The sequence below is a fragment of the Salmo trutta genome, chromosome 14 (assembly GCF_901001165.1).
Source record: "Salmo trutta chromosome 14, fSalTru1.1, whole genome shotgun sequence".
Lineage (NCBI taxonomy): Eukaryota > Metazoa > Chordata > Actinopteri > Salmoniformes > Salmonidae > Salmo > Salmo trutta.
The window spans coordinates 34576196-34594842 of NC_042970.1; the positions used below are offsets into that span (position 1 = coordinate 34576196).

At 43.8% G+C, this 18647-nt stretch overlaps 2 protein-coding genes across 7 annotated transcripts in view; both read left to right on the forward strand.

The window, feature by feature from the left end:
- The first annotated feature begins 2416 nt into the window (after positions 1–2416).
- LOC115207903 (cyclic AMP-dependent transcription factor ATF-7) lies at positions 2417–10634 on the forward strand. 3 transcript variants are annotated; one of them, XM_029775454.1, is made up of 13 exons: positions 2417–2499; positions 3742–3803; positions 3940–4036; positions 4230–4363; positions 4461–4619; positions 4898–5061; positions 5140–5233; positions 5391–5510; positions 5736–5933; positions 6270–6329; positions 6518–6706; positions 7314–7419; positions 8832–10634. In XM_029775454.1, exons 2-13 carry the CDS (start codon positions 3756–3758, stop codon positions 9062–9064), a joined length of 1602 nt encoding a protein of 533 aa, XP_029631314.1. In that variant the 5' UTR covers positions 2417–2499; positions 3742–3755; the 3' UTR covers positions 9065–10634. The 3 variants fall into 3 exon arrangements, with proteins under 3 accessions (XP_029631314.1, XP_029631315.1, XP_029631316.1); XM_029775455.1 differs by having other exon boundaries at positions 4230–4357; XM_029775456.1 differs by having other exon boundaries at positions 8805–8972.
- Positions 10635–11470: 836 nt separating this feature from the next.
- LOC115207902 (disco-interacting protein 2 homolog B-A) overlaps positions 11471–18647 on the forward strand; it is a 64729-nt gene continuing 57552 nt past the window's right edge. For 2 of the 4 annotated variants that reach the window (XM_029775448.1, XM_029775451.1), the window contains exon 1: positions 11471–11743. In XM_029775448.1, coding sequence (XP_029631308.1) covers positions 11659–11743 — 85 coding nt within the window. In that variant the 5' untranslated portion in view covers positions 11471–11658. The remainder of the gene's footprint in view (positions 11744–18647) is intronic. The other 2 variants (XM_029775452.1, XM_029775453.1) reach the window with 2 other exon arrangements.

The following is an 18647-nucleotide window of genomic DNA, read 5'->3' on the forward strand; positions in this document are numbered from 1 at the left end:
AAATGATAATTAAAAAAATGCACTTATGCCGGTAAAAAACGTATCGGACTTGCCACAACTGAATTTCCCTTGGGGAAAAATTAAGTAATTCTATAGGTTTCCGTTTCGGACACATCCTTGGACTCCTTTAGCACTGAGACCTAGGGCTGAAGGTCACACTGGTTCAATCACCAACAAATGCCAAGGCAGTGAGTTGACCTCCCATGCTTTTGGTTCTTGAATTCCAAAAAGGTGAGACAGACTGGCTTGTTCTCATATTATACTCTTGAATGGCTCCTGTGGAAATAAGATTGTAGTGTACAATACAGCAGAGAAAATAGATGATTTTGTGACAGATTTGGTGCCATCTGTTGTTGGATAGCTACAGGGCCAGCTCCAGGCATAACTGGCAAGCGGTTGCTTAGGGGGCCCCGGACCAATTCATTAAAAAAATGCAGTTGTCACTCAGGGTCTCAATTTACTGTTGAGAGTTAGAGTAGTAGAATACACAAGGTGTAATTTGGTTGTGCATCAGCAGTTTCTCTTATGTCAGTCACTGATAGTGCGGAGCGATTAGTGCTTTTTGAGATTGGTTCGGATTCGGTTTGATTGTAAAAAAATCATGGTTTTCAATGTTTTATTTTACATTAAATGCGTTATCACGTTACAATTATTTTAGAACTTAATGGAAATTTCAAAGCCAAAAATAGTGAACATTCAACTGCCAAAACATTGAAAATATTCCATTGTCTGTGCAGGTCCACATTGGGAAGACAATAGGAAATGACTATGAAAAAAATATTTGTATATTACTTAGTTTTTATTATATTACTGTATTTTTCATTCCTTTAAGACATCTTTTCATCACTACTCAGGCAGTCACAGCCAGCCAGCCAGACCATCCCAATGTTATCTACACTGAACAAAAATATAAATTCAACATGTAAAGTGTTGGTCTCATGTTTCATGATCTGAAATAAAAGATCCCAGAAATTTTTTAAACACAAAATATTATTTCTCAAAAATGTTGGCTACAAATTTGTTTACATCCCTGTTAGTGAGCATTTCTCCTTTGCCAAGATAATCAATCCACCTAACAGGTGTGGCATATCAAGAAGCTGATTAAACAGAATGATCATTACACAGGTGCACCTTGTGCTGGGGACAATAATAGGCCACTCTAAAATGTGCAGTTTTGTCACACAACACAATGCCACAGATGTATCAAGCTTTGAGGGAATATGAAATTGGCATGCTGACTGCAGGAATGTCCACCTGAGCTGTTGCCAGAGAAGTGAATGTTCATTTCTCTATCATAAGCCGCTTCCAACATCGTTTCAGAGAATTTGGCAGTACGTGCAACCGGAGTCACAACCGCAGACCACGTGTAACCACACCACCCCAGGACCTCTACATCCGGTTTCTTCATATGCGGGATCATCTGAGACTAGCCACCGGGACAGTTGAAACTGAGGAGTATTTCAGTCTGTAATAAAGCCCTTTTGTGGGGAAAAACATTCTGGTTGGCTGGGACTGGTTCCCCAGTAGGTGGGCATGGCTCCCATGTGGGTGGGCGTATGCCTTCCCAGGTCCACCCATGGCTGCCCTGTAATGTGAAATCCATAGATTAGGGCCTAACAAATTCATTTTTTATTGATTGATTTCCTTATATGAACTGTATCTCAGTAAAATTGTTGAAATTGTTGCATATTGCATTTATATTTTTGTTCATTATATGTGCTCCCCACACTGTACTGTCATTAGTCATCCTGTTTCGTTAGCCTGCCTAAGTATGCTGCAGAGCTGTCTTACAAAATCATTTTACTAGTTCTTCCAAGTAGATACGCATACTTTCACAAACTGTCTCTGTCCCTCTCGTCATTGTGTTGTGTACAATCCTCTCATGCGGTCTAAGCTAATGTAGCAGGCGTAAGTGTATCCGTCCAGAGATCTGTATATAATGATGAGATGATCATGTCTCCGCCCTAACAATGGGAGTTGTTGTCCCAAAGAAATGCACTTTTTGGACAGATTTGGGGCGAAAGTGCCTTTTCTTTTCTTTGTTTAATAATCAGCACTGCTAAAACTAAAATGTTTTGCTTAAAAGGTGGGGGGGAGGGGTCCCCCAACCAAATCTCCTTTAGGGCCCCCAAAAGGCTCGGGCCGGCCCTGGAAGGATACCATACATAGGGACTGCAATTTTCCACAAATAGAAAATATTCTGCCATTATACATATGTGTAGGCTTGCATTTACATCAAGCATACAACGTACAATGTATCATATTATGATGAAAATGTTATGAGAAACACCGTGATTTGTCAATTGCAGGGCTCTCATCATATTTATTTTTGCCATTTGAGGACACATACAAACCGCCTCATGTTTACATAATCTCGGATTTTTCACCCCAGTAATCCTGTTACGTAAAAAATTGAACAGTTTCACCTCTCGCGCGATTTCAACCCAACGCAGGCAGCGCAGTGTAGGAGTTCCAGCAGCGGAGAAGTAGGGACGTTGGGTGAGTTTGTAAACATTTGACTTGCTTGTGTTCAGATATCAATATTTTACCAAATAGTCTTTGTCGGGGAACAGATGTATTGACCGTCTGTCACATTTACCTTCCCCATCCTGAAATACTTATTTGACGCGCCTCGAGTTGTGTCAGTGCATTAACGTTAGCCTAGCCAGCTAACATAACGTTAGCCAGCTAACTAGCCTGTGTGTTCTGTACAATATCATCTGGGAAGGCGTTAGCTAGCTAGTTTTTAGCTGAAAGAAAAGGGGAAGGTAAATAAAGCTAGCTAATTTAGCAAAGAGACCGCTAAGAAGCCCTTTTAATTCGCTCGGCCGTGATTGCCAATGTGGTTGGTCTGCTGTAACCTTACTGCCTGTACCAAAACATCTCATGTGATGATGATGATGATGATGATGATGGCCTGTCAGATTTTGCATAGTGAGGTCCATTCTTCGTCCTGTCTGGCATTATGTTGCTAGCTAGCTATATCTAACTTGACGTGCTGTTGTGATCATTGGCCCATAGTTAGCCATCGTGCCCCTTGTTAGCTAACGAACTAGTTAGCAGAGTCTGTTCGGTAGTTTCTGTTTTAGTTGAGATCATATACACATTAAAACCAGCGTTAAGACAGTCGCTAACGGCATGGTGCGTTAATTACGCAGATTCTGTTGCAAACCGTTTTGCAACAGAAACCGTTTACTCCAAACGGAAAACGTTTTGCAACGAAAACGAGTTTATATTGGAAAATATTCAGCTTGTTTCCTCCCGGTTTAGTTCCATTTGCTCCATTTGGTTCTTAAACGGTTTCCGTTGCAAGACGTAATGAATTGACCCCATGTGAACTGCGCTGTTTGTTGACAGTCAGCAGAGAGGAGGCCATTTAACTAGGACAATAGTAGCTAAAAGGCGTATTTTACTATTCAAAAACACTAGCTAGTTAAGACTCACATTTTTACTTCCCAGCAGAGACATATGTTTAATAACCTTTTTGTCACCCCCAAAAATGTTAATGTCAGCATTAATATATTTGTTTGATACTAATGTTAGCGTTTTTCTTCGTTGTAGTGTAAACAAGGTGCTTTAATTGGAAATACTGAACATGTAGGCAGTAGGAAAGCCTTATGAATATCTATTTGTTAACCCTAATAACTGTTTTTTTACATTTTTTAATCTACCAAGATTTTAGAGGCAGAGACAAAATAACACACTTTAATTCTCTTCCTCTCCCATACCTCTTTATTGCAGGATCTTTGTGTGCGATGGGGGACGATCGACCTTTTGTGTGCACCGCCCCAGGCTGTGGACAGGTAGGGTGTAATTTACCCTCCTTTTCTCTTCATCCCTCACTCTCTTTTCCCACTCTCCCTCCTGTCTTTATAGATCTCGGATTTTAGGAGCCATCAGATTACTTTCACCAGTGTCTTGCGTTTTCTTTGTGTACAGAGATTTACCAATGAAGACCATCTATCAGTCCACAAACATAAGCATGAGATGACCCTAAAATTTGGTCCTGCCAGAACTGACTCCGTCATCATCGCAGGTGCTTACCTTTACTATTCCTAGAATTTCTCAATTTGACTGTATGAGAAAATTATGAGAGAAACATTTTTGTCTAGCTATCAAACCAACACCACCCTGTGTGGACAGATGAGCAATCTCTGTTGTTGACAGAGGGGATTTACCTGTACTATGAAGCCTCTAAACCAGTATTTCCTCTTTCTCTCTACCACCAGACCAGACCCCCACGCCCACCCGCTTCCTGAAGAACTGTGAGGAGGTGGGTCTGTTCAATGAGCTGGCCAGCTCCTTCGAACAGGAGTTCCGGAAGGCCCATGAGGACGACCAGAGGAACAAAAATCCGGTGAGGGTGAGGACGGTGGAGGGGCTAGGATGGGTTTGGTTTTTAAACACGGGTAGTTTGACCAATTTATTAATGTTGTGTCTGATTGTTGGTCCCCACACAGCTCCCCACCCCTCATCTTCTGGCCCCACCCCTACAGACCCTGTCTGGGGTGAAGGAGGAGGATGAGGGGCCTCTGGAGGTTGACTCCTCCCCCCCAGGCAGTCCTGACTCCACCTCCAGCATGTCGGACAGTAGCAAGGAGCCAATGGGGAGAGGAAAGGTATGACCTGGGGGCGGGGCGAACAGGTTGTATGGTTGAACAGATTAATCCATGTGTGTTCTTTCCTCTTGTCAAGTTTGCATGGTAACTTGGGTGAGAGAGAGAGAAAAGAACAGTGGTGGCCAGAGAGTAAAGTAATCACTTAACTATGAGGCAAGTAAAGAAGATGTCAGCAAAAAGTAGACAATTAGTGGGTGTCTTAGTGGGTTCAGCTTAGCGGCCTGTAGTGTTCAACTCCCACCTGGGTTTCTCTGACTGGATGTGATGTGTGTTGACAGGAGACTCTTCCTCCTCCACGGCCAGTGTTGAGCTCCACCCCCACGCCAACCATTGTACGGCCTGGGTCCCTCCCCATTCACCTTGGTTACGACCCCCTGCACCCGACCCTGCCGTCGCCAACTTCTGTCATCACACAAACCCCACCCTCCAACAGACAACTGGGGTGAGTCTAATCTACCAACATCTGTCTATATTTGTATTCTCTCTGTCTATTTCATTTATACCAATCTCCTGTTCTCAGCTCTCCGACAGGCTCCTTCCCACTAGTAATGCATCTCCCCAACGGACAGACGGTCCCTCTCCTCCCCAGCCCAAATATGACCTCAGTCATATCTGTGAGAATCAATCACGGTTATTTATAGTGCCCTTTTTACATCGGCAGTTTTAGTGAAAGTAGTAGATGTCTAATTAACAATAACAGACTTGATAATGGCAGATATTGGTAAGTGTTATTTTGTCCTCTTATTTAGTCTCTTCTTGTGTAATGTGTAGCTGGCGAGGCCATTTAATATGGTGCCCAACATCCCTGGGATTCCAGGCCCTCCGATTGGTGGGACCAGCAGCGGCTCCTCCTCCCCATCTGGGTATAGTCTACACTCAGAGGCCAAGATGGTGAGAGGCGCATGCACTGGCGGACACACACTACACACCACACACAGAGTTATGGACCAAATAGCAGTGGGCCTACCCATGGCAGTGGAAGGCACAGGGTTTCAAAGGGAGGCAATGTTACCAGTAACTGTTAATTACCAAAATAACTTGTAGTTTTGCAACCCTAGGAAGGCATGTTGTTGACATCTGTATGGCATTTCTGTGTGTGTCCCTCCCTCTCTGTAGAGGCTGAAGGCGGCACTGACCCAGCAACAGCATGGCCCGGGGGCTCAGAACGGGGCTGGAGGGGGCACAGGGGGAGTGGGAGAGGGCACAGGGGGGGTGGGAGGGGGGCCAGGGTCCAGCCCCGCTGTCCCCCAGAGACATGAGCAGAGCCAGCAGCCCTCGCAGCATTCTGACACCCCCTCACCTGCACAGCCACAGGTAAAACACATACATACTGATACAATACCTAAGGGTCAGGTGGAATCTGCTAGAGGCAGGATGGCCTTTATCTCCAGAAATTATAAAAATACTGGAAAGAACACTGAACAAACTAAAAGCTGCTACAAACCATGTTTTGTAGATGAAATATGCTGGCAACTCTGTAAAGGTATTGATAAGAGAACTTCTCTGCAGATTCCGTCTGACCCTATATATTTGGTAATGCATTATCTCATGTCGCTTGCATGTATTTGCGTACATTTTGTGCGCAAACAGTGAATACAAAAATGCACAGGCACACTCTCATGCATATATGATTTAAATATACTCACACAGCAAACCAGCAGTGGCTCCTCCTCTCCATTTGGGTATAGTCTACATTCAGAGGACATGATGGTGAGAGGCGTATACACGGGCACACTTTGAAATACACATTCAAATGCACTTTTACACTCTCACACACACAAGCTCACACTCTTGCATTTTCTCTCTCTCTCTCTCTCTCTCTGTCTCTCTCTCTCATACACACACTCATGCACACACACCTAGTCCAAGGTGTATAACACCCTCCCCGTCCTCCCCAGGTGTCCCCGGCCCAGCCAACCGGGGGTAGGAGGCGGCGGGGTGCGGAGGCCGACCCAGATGAGAGAAGGCAACGCTTCCTGGAGAGGAACAGGGCGGCAGCGTCTCGCTGCCGACAGAAACGCAAGGTTTGGGTTGGCTCTCTGGAGAGGAAGGCAGAGGATCTGGCCACCATGAACGTCTCTTTGACCGTGAGTCTACTGCACTATGACCGTAACTGGACCTAGACTGTAACTGTCTATTACAGTCAGTTACAATAGACCATAAAAGGCAATTCAGAAGGGCAAAGGCAATATGTAACTTTTTGTGCGACCTGACCAAATTCACATAGAATTGTGAGTTATAGATATGTCATTCTCGTTGAAAGCAAGTCTAAGAAGCGGCAGATCTGTTCTATGGTTTATTTCTATGCTTCCCGTTCTTAAATTTTGTTTTTGCGTCTTCCTTTTGGTTTTGTACACCAGTTGAAAATACAATATTTTTGGTTATGGAAAATATATTTCACAGTGGTTTAGATGGTACAAGGATTCTCTACACTATACTTGCTTGTTTTGTCACACAAACTGAAATTGGGTAAGTATTAGAATTTTAGCAACCAGGAAATGGCGGAGCGATTTCTGCATAGTGCATCTTTAAAACCATGAACCCGTCTGATTTGTATTATACTGGTAGGAGCCCTAATATGATTCTCGTGCCCATGGGGTTTTGGTGTATGATTGTCAGTGGTTGAGAAGACAAATGTTGTGTGTACATTGTCTTGTGTGTTCATGCTTATATGTGGTGTTCTGTTTCTATCAGAATGAAGTGGGTCTGCTGAGGAACGAGGTGACACAACTGAAACAGCTGCTACTGGCCCACAAAGACTGCCCTGTCACTGCCATGCAGAAGGCGGCTGCCTACTTAGGTAATTAAGACAACATACACTACATGACCAAAAGTATGTGGACACCAGCTCGTCGAACATCTCATTCCAAAATCATGGGCATTAATATGGAGTTGGTCCCCCTTTTGCTGCTATAACAGCCTCCACTCTTCTGGGAAGGCTTTCCACTAGATGTTGGAATATTGCTGTGGGGACTTGCTTCCATTCAGCCTCGAGCATTAGTGAGGTCAGGCACTGATGTTGGGCGATTCGGCTTGGCTCGCAGTTGGCGTTCCAATTCACCCCGAAGGTGTTTGATGAAGTTGAGGTCAGGCCAGTCAAGTTCTAACACACCAATCTCGACAAACCATTTCTGTATGGACCTTGCTTTGTGGACTTGGGGCATTGTCATGCTGAAACAGGAAAGGGCCTTCCCCAAACTGTTGCTAGCTGGAAGCACAGAATCGTCTAGAATGTCATTGAATGCTGTAGCGTTAAGATTTCCCTTCACTGTAGCTAAGGGGCCTAGCCAAAACCATGAAAACAGCCCTAGAGCATTATTCCTCTTTCACCAAACTTGACAGTTGGCACTATGCATTGGGGCACGTCCTCCTGGCATCCGCCAAACCCAGATTTGTCTGTCGGACTGCCAGATGGTGAAGCATGATTCATCACTGCAGAGAACGCGTTTCCACTGCTCCAGAGTCCAATGGTGGCGAACTTTACACGACTCCAGCCGACGCTTGGCATTGCGCATGGTGATCTTAGGCTTGTGTGTGGCTGCTTGGCTATGGAAACCTATTTCATGAAGCTCCCGACGAGCCGTTATTGTGCTGACGTTGCTTCCAGAGACAGTTTGGAACTTGGTAGTGAGTGTTGCAATCGAGGACAGACAATTTTTACGCGCGACGTGCTTCAGTACTCGGCGGTCCCGTTCTGAAGGCTTGTGTGGCCTACCACTTCGCGGCTGGGCCGTTGTTGCTCCTAGACATTTCTACTTCACAATAACAGCACTTACAGTTGACTGGGGCAGCTCTGGCAGAAATTTGACGAACTGACTTGTTGGAAAGGTGGCGTCCTATGACGGTGCCACATTGAAAGGCACTGAGCTCTTCAGTAAGGCCATTCTACTGCCATTGTTTGTCTACGGAGAGTGCATGGCTGTGTGCTCGATTTTATACACCTGTCAGCAACGGGTGTGGCTGAAATAGCCAAATCCACTAATTTGAAGTATGTCCACATACTTTTGTGTATGTATAGTATACATCAATCAACTATCAATCACACAAGTCTGTCATTCACTCCATCTGTTTGATTTTTAATTTAGCTTCATTTATCTGTCCCCAATCAACTTGTACATCCATTCACCCACCTACCGATCCAACTCATCCATCTAATCTATTGCTTGCCTGTCACCTCTCTTTAAGGGTGAATGTTTCTCTCTCTGTCTGTAGCTGCAGGAGGAGAGGAGAGTTCCAGGGATCCCCCCTCCAAGCCTACGGGCTCCACAGCCTTGGTCATCCAGCACGGGCCTTCGGCCCCTGTCCCCAGCCCTGGTGCCATCACCGTCAACGGGCTGAGTGTATGCGCGGCTGAGGCAGTGGCCATGTCGGTCCTGGCCGGGATGGGGGCGGCCCACCAGGGAGGGGTCCTCATGGCGCCACAGCCTCAGCCCGCCCCCAGATGATGCGCAGGGAGCCAATAAGAACTGTAGGAGGCCGGACTGGTACAATTATGTGAGAGATTGAAAGGGACCTGATTTGAAATCTGAAATCCCATCAGTTGTTAATTGGGGGGGGGGGGGGGGGGTGAGAAGTACTATCTCCAACCTATGCTCTGACCTTGGATACAGTGGCAGCCAGGAAAGGATGTTGGGAGTTGACATCCTGTCAAAGCCACAGAACCCCCCCCCCCCCCTCCCACCCCCCAAACACACACACACACACTTGCTCACAGCCAATGATAATCACAGAACATACCGAGTAGTCCCACCCCTTTTGCCCCTTTTCTGATGGATCCCTCCTTGGAAGCACTGTCACTGCGTATATACAAGTGTATGTACATACACACACTCGATCACCGAATGTAGTGTGTTTTTGTCTATTTGCAACTCGCTCCCCTGTCTACAGTGTAAATCTCTCCTTACGTATTTATCTTCTTCATGCAGCTGTTAATCCATGGGGAAACTCTTTTTAGGGCTGAATAAGCGTGAGATATTGTTTTCCCTTTGTCATGGAGTGAGCCAAAGTATGAGTATATTCAGTGTCTGGCCTTTTTAAAAATTTGTATTATTATTGTTTTTTTATAGGAATTCTGCATTCTGACAATGTGTATGAAACCCTTATTGACTGCATGGATATTAGAGGAGACTGATGAAGACCACTGTCTGTGTGCTGGTGTCTGCTCATATTATTGCTGGTTTTTATCATACTGCTTTTCTCTCCCACTTTTTAAAGTGATATCAAATGACTGATGCAAACAATGACAATGTCCTAATGTAACACTTGAAATGGTTAGGTTTTAGATTATACTTTATGTAGTAATCAACAAACTTTTCATTAGATTTATAAATCATTTACTTAATCTAAGTTGAGGAAAAAGTAGTGCAATATATTTTTATATTCAAAACATATTAATGTTCCTGCATTTAGCTAAAACGTGTGTAGTGAATACAGTGGTAGAATGGTTTGTTCTAATTCAATGAAAACCAATTACATTCTAAATGATAAGAGAAAATGTCAACCTACGACATATTCTTGAATGCAAATCTCCAATAGGGGACGTCTATATGGAGTTAAAGATCATGTCCTTGTCTCGGGTGCTTTCCAACATTTAAAAAAACTATACTGTCTTTTGGAGTATATCACTTTTGTAAGACACGTCACTGAAATATTTGTTATGAAATGTCATTGAGTGATGTCTTTTTTTTCTTCACATTTTGTGTTGAGGAATATCTTGTTTGTTTCATCTTTTTTTTTAACATGTCAATGTTCTATTCATCATTTCGTTATTGCTGTAACTGAACCCTGCGTCACGTTCCTTTCCCCTCATGTTCTGTCAAGAGGATGGGCATGTCTGTCTTCAACAGTGAACCCAGAGTGTAACCTCCCACAAACTATTATGGAATTTGTCTCCAATCTGTCGAGAGGGTGTTTTTCCCCAAAAGAATTACACCTCAAGGCGGGGGAAATTTAACTTGTGTATAGTCTCAACCTAATAAAAGATCTCCGGCAAAATAAATAAGTTACTGGCAACAAGGGGTTTAGGTTAATCTTTTTCATGCTTAGTATCTAAGTGCCTATCACCTTGGTATAGAGCTCCACGACAGTAGGAGCAGAAGCTGTCTGATGTGGTACTGGCTCAGGGTGCTCAGGGATTAGGATGGGCTGGTGGCATACGTGTACACAACAAGCACAGGAAACGAGAAGGCTTCTGTATGTCAGAGAGCGAGATAGACCCTGCGTGTGACTGTATAGACCATAAGGGGAGAATCCTAACTTCCACAAAATGTCTTTTTCACTAAGTCTCCCACTGACATGAATGCATGACTAAGTGAAAATTTGACTTATGTGGAAGTCAGAATTAGTCTCTAAAATTGTGTTCCAGACATAATTTGTGTGATGTTAGGATATTCATCTTGTCATGAAATTGCAATAGTTGACTGACCGATATTATGAACCATAGTTCCATAATCAGTAGCCAAGTGTGTGTTCAGTCAGTGGTGTGTGAAATGCTCTTAAACATTCATTTTCCATACAGCAGGATTCACAAACTGGTGGGCCGAATTTGAAATGTGGGTGGTTTTATTTGGCCCCCCCCAAGTTTTTTTTAATGTTCATAGTCTGACATAAAAGACTGTAAAAACACCAGGAATCAGCTCCAGTGATTTTAATTTGAGAAATCTGTGCCCAAGTGTTCCCACGCATAATAGAGAGACACGTGATTGTATACAAATGTAAGCAATGTTTGAAATTATGTTCCGGCCCCCCACCAACCGCTCAAGAAAATATAGTTGATGGCTGAATCTCGTTGATGATCCCTGCCATACAGTAACGCCAGGGGGGGCAGGGAGTCTATTGATTTTCTTCTCCAGTCACAACCATTAACATCAGACATGGTCATGTGACAGATTCCTTTGGTGAGTTGTTCATTGCTCACAGTTATGGCGGTGTTAGGGTGTCGAAAGGATGGAGTACAGTCTTGATTTTTGCTTTTCTCGTTGACTCAGGAACTTGTCACCACTTTTAATTTCTTAATATTCTACGTTTTATTCCTGCAACGATGGCGGACCGAGGCGTGGATATGTTGGCCCTACCGAAAGAGGTCAAGGACCAATTGGCGGAGTTGGATTTGGAACTGTCCGAAGGTAAGGATTTTAGACGGGGGAAAGAGAAATAGGTGTTGTGTCCCGTAAACGCTTCTACGTGTAACAATCACCCGTCCGCTGTCAGTGGTGAGAACTGCAGTCTATAACCGGGCAAGCACGACTCCCTCCCCCTGCTATGTTGCCGCGGAGGATGAAAACACTGACCTATTTTATTTTCATTTGATTAGCCACTATAGTTAATGTAATCAAAATAGCATCGTTATTATTTTCGCCTGCAATGGCATAGTGTTTTTGAGCAATGAGGATATAGAGAGATGGCAATTGTATTGGATAAGGCTTTTGATGTATTATCTGTATGATACTATAGCTTATGACTGGATGTTTTTTAATAAGGTTTTTTATTTATTTATACTTTATATAATACTTACCATCAGAAGTAACCATAGCTCTCAACATTAACACAATCTTCCAATTTGCTTTGCAGAGTCAGTGCATTTTTCTCTAGTAGCTCGGATATAAATTCCCTTCATGTAATTTACAGTATCAAAAAGGAGATCATGGAGGTTTTCCTCCTGTCAGAAATTAGGTCAAGGCTCTCTTCCTCATCACATAGTTATTGTGTCTGTTTCTCAAGTGATAGTGCTGTTGATATTATGCTGCACGTTCCATAGACCTACAAGGCAGTCAACTGCTAAGCTCTCTTGTTAATGTGGGAATGCAGCGTTTGCCTTGTTTTGACAAATGGCAATGATAAAAAATAAATAATATGGTGTTATGCAAGTCTCCTCCTTGGTGGGTGAATCACAGTATTGCTGGATCTGTGCCATGCGGTTCAAAGCACCCCGGAGTGCATGAGTAATGTAATGTTTCAGTTTTGGAGAGGAAGGAGAGAGAATGTATGTGATGGAAGAGTAGACTTACCATTGGTGACTGACTTACTTAAGTCAATTCTCTCCCTGAATCTGCTCCCCTCTCTCCCCACTGTGTGAACATTGAATAATAGTACAGTTTCACACTGTGCCTATTGAGCTCTTCACAGCTTACCGCTGAAACTCATGGCTCCATGGAGTCATCATGGATTCCAACTGTCCAGGTCTCACCCAGACACAGTTGGATGAAACTGCTGATCAGTAAAGAAGACCAGGTGTGGAGAAAAGTTTTCTGTCATTTTCCCAAGGCCTCCATACTATTCTGCCACCACCAGACCTTTGGTTGTGGGCCCTGGCACTTGTGATTTTCCATCAAATCTGCTGAGTATAATTTCAAAATGTGTTTTATTTGAGAGTAAAAAAGTTACTTTTGTCACTACTCACCTGTAATAATCATTCAAGAGTTGCTTTCTGAAACGTCTCAAAGTAAGGACATTAGCCTAACAAGAGAATCATAGTAGAATCAAATAGCCTGTGCACATCATCAAACACAGCCCCCCTGGGATACAGCCACAAAGATGGCCTCTCAGTGGTTACAAACTAATCAAAACAACTCCCTCAAAACAACATGGTCTCAGAGCATTTTGTATTAGTCTGTATGTAAATCCGAGACACTCCATTTAGTATATGTTACGTTTCGTATGGTATCTATTCATTTGTGGATGTCCATCATCCATTTCGTATGACATGTTACGAATTGCAATTTGTATGACGTGTTACGAATTGCAATTTGTATGATGTGTTACGAATTGCAATTTGTATGATGTGTTTCGAATTGCAATTCGTACGATGTGTTTCGAAACGCAATGTACAATATGTTACTAATTCCAATTTGTTGTGACTAACGTTAGCTAGGTAGCTAACATTAACGTTAGCTAGCTCTAGGGGTTAGGGTTTACTAGCACGCTAAGTAGTTGCAAAGTAGCTAAAAAGTAGTAAGTAGTTGCTAATTATCTAAGATGCTAAAGTTGTCCGTGATGAGATCCATACACGCAACCTTTTGGTTGCTAGACGTTCATGTTATACGCCAACCCATTCACCCCGACCAACCACCCTCCTTCCGTTTTTGCCTTAAGTAACCTATTTTATGTAACCATACCAAACGTAACACATCATATTCATTTTAGTGTCCCAGATTTACGTTTACTATATTGCGTCTAGCTGTTACTGAGACCAGTCTGCTCAAAAAGTGTGAAATCTATTTTACATTGATCAAATCAATTAGATTTGGCTGTTTAATATGTCACAGGGCACTTCTGAAAAAGTCTGAGTGATGGAGAAGCCTTAATTCACTGTTACAAACGGTGGGTGAACTCACTTCTACTTGTGGTCTCGTTTAATAATAGACAGCAATTAACAGTTTGGTTAGTGAGGGTTCGGAGTAGTGCTGCTCTCCTTAGGATCACACACACAGATAGAGAGAGAGAAAATAGACAGGAGCATCTATCTATTAATAATAATGGCATGGCACATGTTATGATGTTCCGCATAAACAGACTGTCTCTAGTTTTCTGCTGTGTGTGCAAATCGAGTGTAAACGTTTGAGAGTGTCGTTGTGTGGCATACACTGGTTGTGGGATTTTTGTTGATATGTGTAGGCCTATCCCTTGACAATCTCTGTAGTTACATTAACAGACAGTGTAGGCTTATTAAAATGTAGCCTAGATACATGTTTATTAGGATACATAGTACTTTGAATGATGAGTGTTGAAATGGCCTGTTGTTGTGGTGTTATGGCTCAAGTTTGAGGTGTTTGTTTATTCCCGCCCATCAGCCCTGTAGCCCTCACCTAGTCCACTGACTCCACTCACACACATAATCCATTTTGAGCCCCAGCAGCACTTAGCACCCAACGATTGATTCACCACAAAGAGAAGCCTGTCTCATTATTCCAGCTATACTGAGCTATGACCAGATGGCCAGACCGGAGTAGCCATGTTTGTAGTTCCATCAGCCTGCTGGTGGTTGTAGTTTAACTGTAGCTAGTATCATACAGTAAATCAATTGGATCAGTTGGGACTGGAGTCTGTAAAGGCTTCAGTAGCACAATAACTCAATAGAAACTCAAAACCCCCAGTGCGGCCATCATTCAACTGAAAGTTTCTGTCACAGTGGCGAAGGGAGGACGACATGGTGCACTCTATATCCAACAGTATTCCCCCCCCCCCCCTCCACCTTTATTTAACCAGGTAGGCCAGTTGAGAACCAGTTCTCATTTACAACTGCGACCTGGCCAAGATAAAGCAAAGCAGTGCGACACAAACAACACAGTTACACATGGGATAAACAAATGTACAGTCAATAACACAATAGAAAGCTGTTGCTGTAAGCACATAGCCTACTCTCTACTATCTATGTTTTGGGAAGTACTTTATCAGTGTTATGCACCAAAACACATCATCTATTTTAATGGACTGCCAGTACATTTCCATTTATATGGAAGAGTAGCAGTCTATCCGGAGTCTTCTTAATGTTTCTCATGCATATCCTTTACATTTCTAACAATCAGCCCATTGTTGTCACTCTGTCCCAAAGACTGGACTCCCATGGCAACAAATATAGGAAATATGCACCATTGCAGTGGTGGTGGATTATGTGCGTGCGTGTGCGTGTGTGCATATTAAAGGGATACTTCGCAGATACCTATAGACTTCCATTTATTGCGCTAATGCTAGTTAGCATTGGCTTGCGAAACTACCTCTTACTTCCTTTACACTGGACACAGAGACATGAAAATGGTATTCATCTGACACTGGGAAGTAGATAAAGGTCCTCATTGCCAAAATCCTGAATTATCCCTTTAAGGTCTCCCCTACACCCAGCTCTAACCCCGGTGACTGTGGGGGCACAATGGTAGCCATTGAGAGGATCAAAGCCATGCTGGCTGGAAGCTCGGCTGGAATTCAAAACGCTCAACCACAACCCTTTATGTGTTTTAAGCTGCTCAAATGAACTGTATGTGTGTGTGAAAGTGAGCTAGTTGTACAGTTACTGTAAATATGACTACTTCACTCACTCACTCACTCACACACACACACACACACACACACACACACACACACACACACACACACACAATGTGTGCCCCTTTGCCTGGTTTTTGTGTCTCCTACCTGGTCTCCAAGGTCTGTGTGTATAGTGTGGTGTAATGCTCTGATAAGAGCTGAGTGAATGGGATTCCCTTTGGCTTTGCTCTGAGCCCTGTCTCTGTCTCAGTGTGGACTATAGTGACTTGTGAGTGTTTGTCCAGTCGTGTGTGTGTGTGTGTACTGTCTGTTGATGTGGGGAGGAGAGGCAGGTTTTTCAGCACAGCAGCCTGTTCCGTGGAGAGGGGGAGAAAAGAGAGAGACGGTTGGGGGAGAGAGAAAGAGAGATTACGGTTGTGTCTGCGTCTCCCAATCTAGGTCACAGAGCATCAGGAGGCAACACGCCTGGCTCATTTAGCCCTCTGAGTCACAGTGGGCCAGTACTGCTGCTGGGGATCTCTCTATCTCGCTCACTCTCTCACTCATCCTCTCTCTCTGACGCTCAGTCGCTTGTTTTCTATCTCGCTTAACCCTCTCTCTCCCACTGTCTATCCATGGCTCTGTCGCTCATTCCCGCTCTCTCTGTCCATTTCTACATCTGGTATGCTTTCTCTATGGCTCTCTCCTTTCTCAGTCTTTTTCTCCTTCCTACCCTTGCACTTTATCACCATAAACAAGGCAGTGTAGAATGGGGACTGTGTGTATGACTGTAACAGTGTGTGTATGTATGTGCACGTTTGGGATTGTAGCCAAAATGTAGCTTCCGCGTCAGTGTCCTCACAGTGTGTTGGCCACAGACACACACAGGGCAGGAAGATGCTTCAGCCTATCCATTGAAAAGCTCATTAACTGTAACTGAGGAGCTGTGCACTGATCTCTGACCATAGTTAAAGGTCAGTAATAACCAATAGAGAAGGAAGCACAGAATCAGTGTGTGGCACATATTGTAGAAAAACATTTGGATATTGGCAGAGACATCTGCAGAAATGTCCCGAGGAGTTCTCTGTTTTGGAAATGAAGCATTTGTGTTGCATAATAGCATGCATCTCTCTCTCTCTCTCTCTCTCTCTCTCTCTCTCTCTCTCTCTCTCTCTCTCTCTCTCTCTCTCTCTCTCTCTCTCTCTCTCTCTCTCTCTCTCTGAGAGATCAAATCAAATTTTATTTGTCACATACACATGGTTAGCAGATGTTAATGCGAGTGTAGCGAAATGCTTGTGCTTCTAGTTCCAACCATGCAGTAATATCTAATAAGTAATCTAACCTAACAATTTCACAACAACTACCTTATACACACAAGTGTAAAGGAATGAATAAGAATATGTACATAAAAATATATGAATAAGTGATGGCCGAACAGCATAGGCAAGATGCAGTAGATGGTATAGAGTACAGTATATACATATGAGATGAGTAATGTAGGGTATGTAAACGTTATTATATAAAGTGGCATTGTTTAAAGTGGCTCGTGATACATTTATTACATACATTTTTCATTATTAAAGTGGCTAGAGATGAGTCAGTATGTTGGCAGCAGCCACTCAATGTTAGTGATGGCTGTTTAACAGTCTGATGGCCTTGAGATAGAAGCTATTTTTCAGTCTCTCGGTCCCCGCTTTGATGCACCTGTACTGACCTCGCCTTCTGGATGATAGCGGAGTGCACAGGCAGTGGCTCGGGTGGTTGTTGTTCTTGATGATCTTTTTGGCCTTCCAGTGACATTGGGTGCTGTAGGTGTCCTGGAGGGCAGGTAGTTTGCCCCTGGTGATGCGTTGTGCAGATCGCACCACCCTCTGGAGAGCCCTGCGGTTGTGGGTGGTGCAGTTGCCGTACCAGGCGGTGATACAGCCCGACAGGATGCTCTCAGTTGTGCATCTGTAAAAGTTTGTGAGGGTTTTAGGTGACAAGCCAAATTTCTTCAGCCTCCTGAGGTTGAAGAGGCACTGTTGCTTCTTCTTCACCACTCTGTCTGTGTGGGTGGACCATTTCAGTTTGTCCGTGATGTTTACGCCAAGACAGAGAGAGAGAGATGTTATCCATGAGCCCAGTTCACTGGTGGACTCTGAATTATGGAGCTGAGTCGATTCTGCGCAGTACACTGAGTTAATCTGCAGATCCCTTACCGTCACGTCAATGAGCCTACTGTGCCTGTTAGCGTTAGCTACTGTTTATACCACACTAGTTGTCTTTACATTATACAGTCTTTTCAGTACTTTACAGTGGGAATTATAGGCCAACATGGCATTAGTTTAGTGTTGTAGGCCTATAGCATGACTTAGCATTAGCAGTCTCAGACAGTGCATGGCATGGAGAATGCTACATGTATGGCACATATAATAATACAGGTATTCCCAAACTGGTGTTCACATTTTCATAAATTTTTCTTCACATTTTCAAACAGTCCATTTATATTTTCCAACGGGGCTATACATTCGGGTGAGTTCTTTTTCTCGCCTGAGTAGCCTCATTTCACGGCCAAAAATACAATTTGAGAGTGCCCTGACCCTGGTGCTAGAGGGGGTACACAGCTGGAGGTTGAATGTTTTGAAGGGGTACGGGACTATACAAAGTTTGGGAACCACTGTAATAATAGATGAAGAGACCTGCTTCCCCCTCCTCCACCCCCAGACAGACAGATCAACCGCTGGCACGGCCCATTGGGGATTATAGTCAGACAGTCTTGCCTGAGGGGTGGGCACTGATGATCACCCCACACACACACACACACACACACACACACACACACACACACACACACACACTACAGCTCCGGGGTGGTGGGGGGCTTGGACACCACATGCGCAGGGTTGCCATGCACACAGAGGATCCCCCCTCTATCTTGGGTTTGTATGTTTTATTATAAAGATTAAACCCCGGAAGATTACAACGCCCGTAAGCCACATTGACAGCCAAAACCATAGTAACACAATCCAAAGGGCTGCTAAGCTTTTAAAGCTATTATTATTATAGAAGCATATGACAATCACAGTA